We start from the raw sequence: 1,448 nt of genomic DNA, 5'->3' as shown, positions 1-1,448 counted from the left end.
TTCCTTTCTTATCAATTTCAAAACTTACAATGCATTCTATCCTCCACTGTGTACGTGATATCATGCAATTGAATAATATTAGTGCTTCTGGCAAATCCAATGAGTTACATTTTATACAAAGAGCAAACATATTCAAGTAAACTTTTGTTATTAACCACACATCTAGATATTTTACAGCAAGATAGTACATACTTTCAGAAAAACAACCAGGATCACAACGATTCAGTACTCAAAATATATTTGAAGTGCCAAATTATTTCACAACACAAAACTTATTCTTGGCGCCCCAACTTTAGTTCGCCATAGAAACATATCAAATATCCATAGCAACGAATGTTAGAGTTTTCAAGTCAAGGAGAACACATGAATTATGCATTACGGAAATATTGCATAGAACACTATGCTATCTATTTCATACCATCCACATAGTATGCCGTCTATAATAAAGTGGTTACTATAACCAGGTCATCATTTCTCTTGAAGAACTGCATCATGATGGCTTTATTCTTCATAATCCCTGCTTGCTCACAGAAAGCCTTCCATCCAGTCACTAGCACAATTCTTCCATCTTTGGGTGGTGCTTTCTTGTATGTTCCGTCGATTTCAAGATTGAAAGTCTTGTACATTACTAACAGTGTCATTCCTTCATTGCAAACATCTAATTCATCAGCAACTTCTCGTGGTATTTTCTGCAATTGTGTGTTTTTCAGTTAGTAATAAACGTTAGAAACATCATACAAATATAAGATATACATCATTTCTTGATTTTCATATCAGAGCTAAAATTATTACCATTTTCCCCATGTCGCTTTGTGTTATCCTATGCACAAATGAAGAAATCGCGAAAGCACCATAAGTTCTTATGCATTGAACCAAATTATCATCTTCATCCACCATAAGACGACAACCTCTCGTCATCACAACATCATCTATAATATGTTTGACATCATCTTCAACACTCTGTGCAACTAAAACATAAAGAAAAGTAATCAGTTTCTCAATTTATTATTCGGAATAAAAAACACATGTATAGTGTGCAAACCTACGAACCTGCTGTCAGTGACCTGATTTTAAAAACATTTTCCTTACTTATGGCAGCAACAAGCAAACCATATATTGTAACTATAAGTAGAACTTTATCTCCCTCCAATAGATTGTAATCAAATAGAAACTCGTTCCATCTAGCACCATGAATACTCGTGACATCAATCCTTTTAGTCACATTGACCTTATAGTGAAAACCTTCAGGGGTACATAGGACAACTTTATTTCCTGAGATGCTGTTTACGGCTTCTCTCATGTCACATGTAATATTCTGTAATTGAAAATAAATTAATTACAACACCGCAAATAAAACTAAAATAAAATAAATTTTTCTTCAGACATAGACAATTTTATTACATACCACACTTTTACAAAATGTCTGGTGCAGAGTTACTTCAACACAA

The 1,448-nt window shown here is 33.5% G+C and overlaps 1 protein-coding gene across 1 annotated transcript; it reads right to left on the bottom strand.

The window, feature by feature from the left end:
- Positions 1-253: 253 nt before the first annotated feature.
- On the bottom strand, positions 254-1,438 carry LOC119345625. The gene is made up of 4 exons (XM_037615621.1): positions 1,406-1,438; positions 1,051-1,315; positions 793-968; positions 254-689 (listed from the first exon to the last, which is right to left on the bottom strand). The coding sequence occupies exons 2-4, from the start codon at positions 1,298-1,300 to the stop codon at positions 438-440; spliced, it is 678 nt and encodes a 225-aa protein (XP_037471518.1). The 5' UTR covers positions 1,301-1,315; positions 1,406-1,438; the 3' UTR covers positions 254-437.
- Between the last annotated feature and the right edge of the window lie 10 nt (positions 1,439-1,448).

This window comes from Triticum dicoccoides, unplaced genomic scaffold (genome assembly GCF_002162155.2).
Source record: "Triticum dicoccoides isolate Atlit2015 ecotype Zavitan unplaced genomic scaffold, WEW_v2.0 scaffold26073, whole genome shotgun sequence".
In the NCBI taxonomy this organism is placed as follows: Eukaryota; Viridiplantae; Streptophyta; class Magnoliopsida; order Poales; family Poaceae; genus Triticum; species Triticum dicoccoides.
Note: the sequence above shows the minus strand (reverse complement) of the source record. Positions and strands in the feature narration are given on the sequence as shown.

Excerpts from the sequence above, each read along its gene's own strand:
- LOC119345625 (XM_037615621.1), bottom strand. The coding sequence starts at position 1,300 with ATGAGAGAAGCCGTAAACAGCATCTCAGGAAATAAAGTTGTCCTATGT. Across the intron at positions 969-1,050 it reads AATCAGGTCACTGACAGCAG|TTGCACAGAGTGTTGAAGAT; the intron begins GTTCGTAGGTTT and ends TTTATGTTTTAG. Across the intron at positions 690-792 it reads AAAGCGACATGGGGAAAATG|AAAATACCACGAGAAGTTGC; the intron begins GTAATAATTTTA and ends ACACAATTGCAG.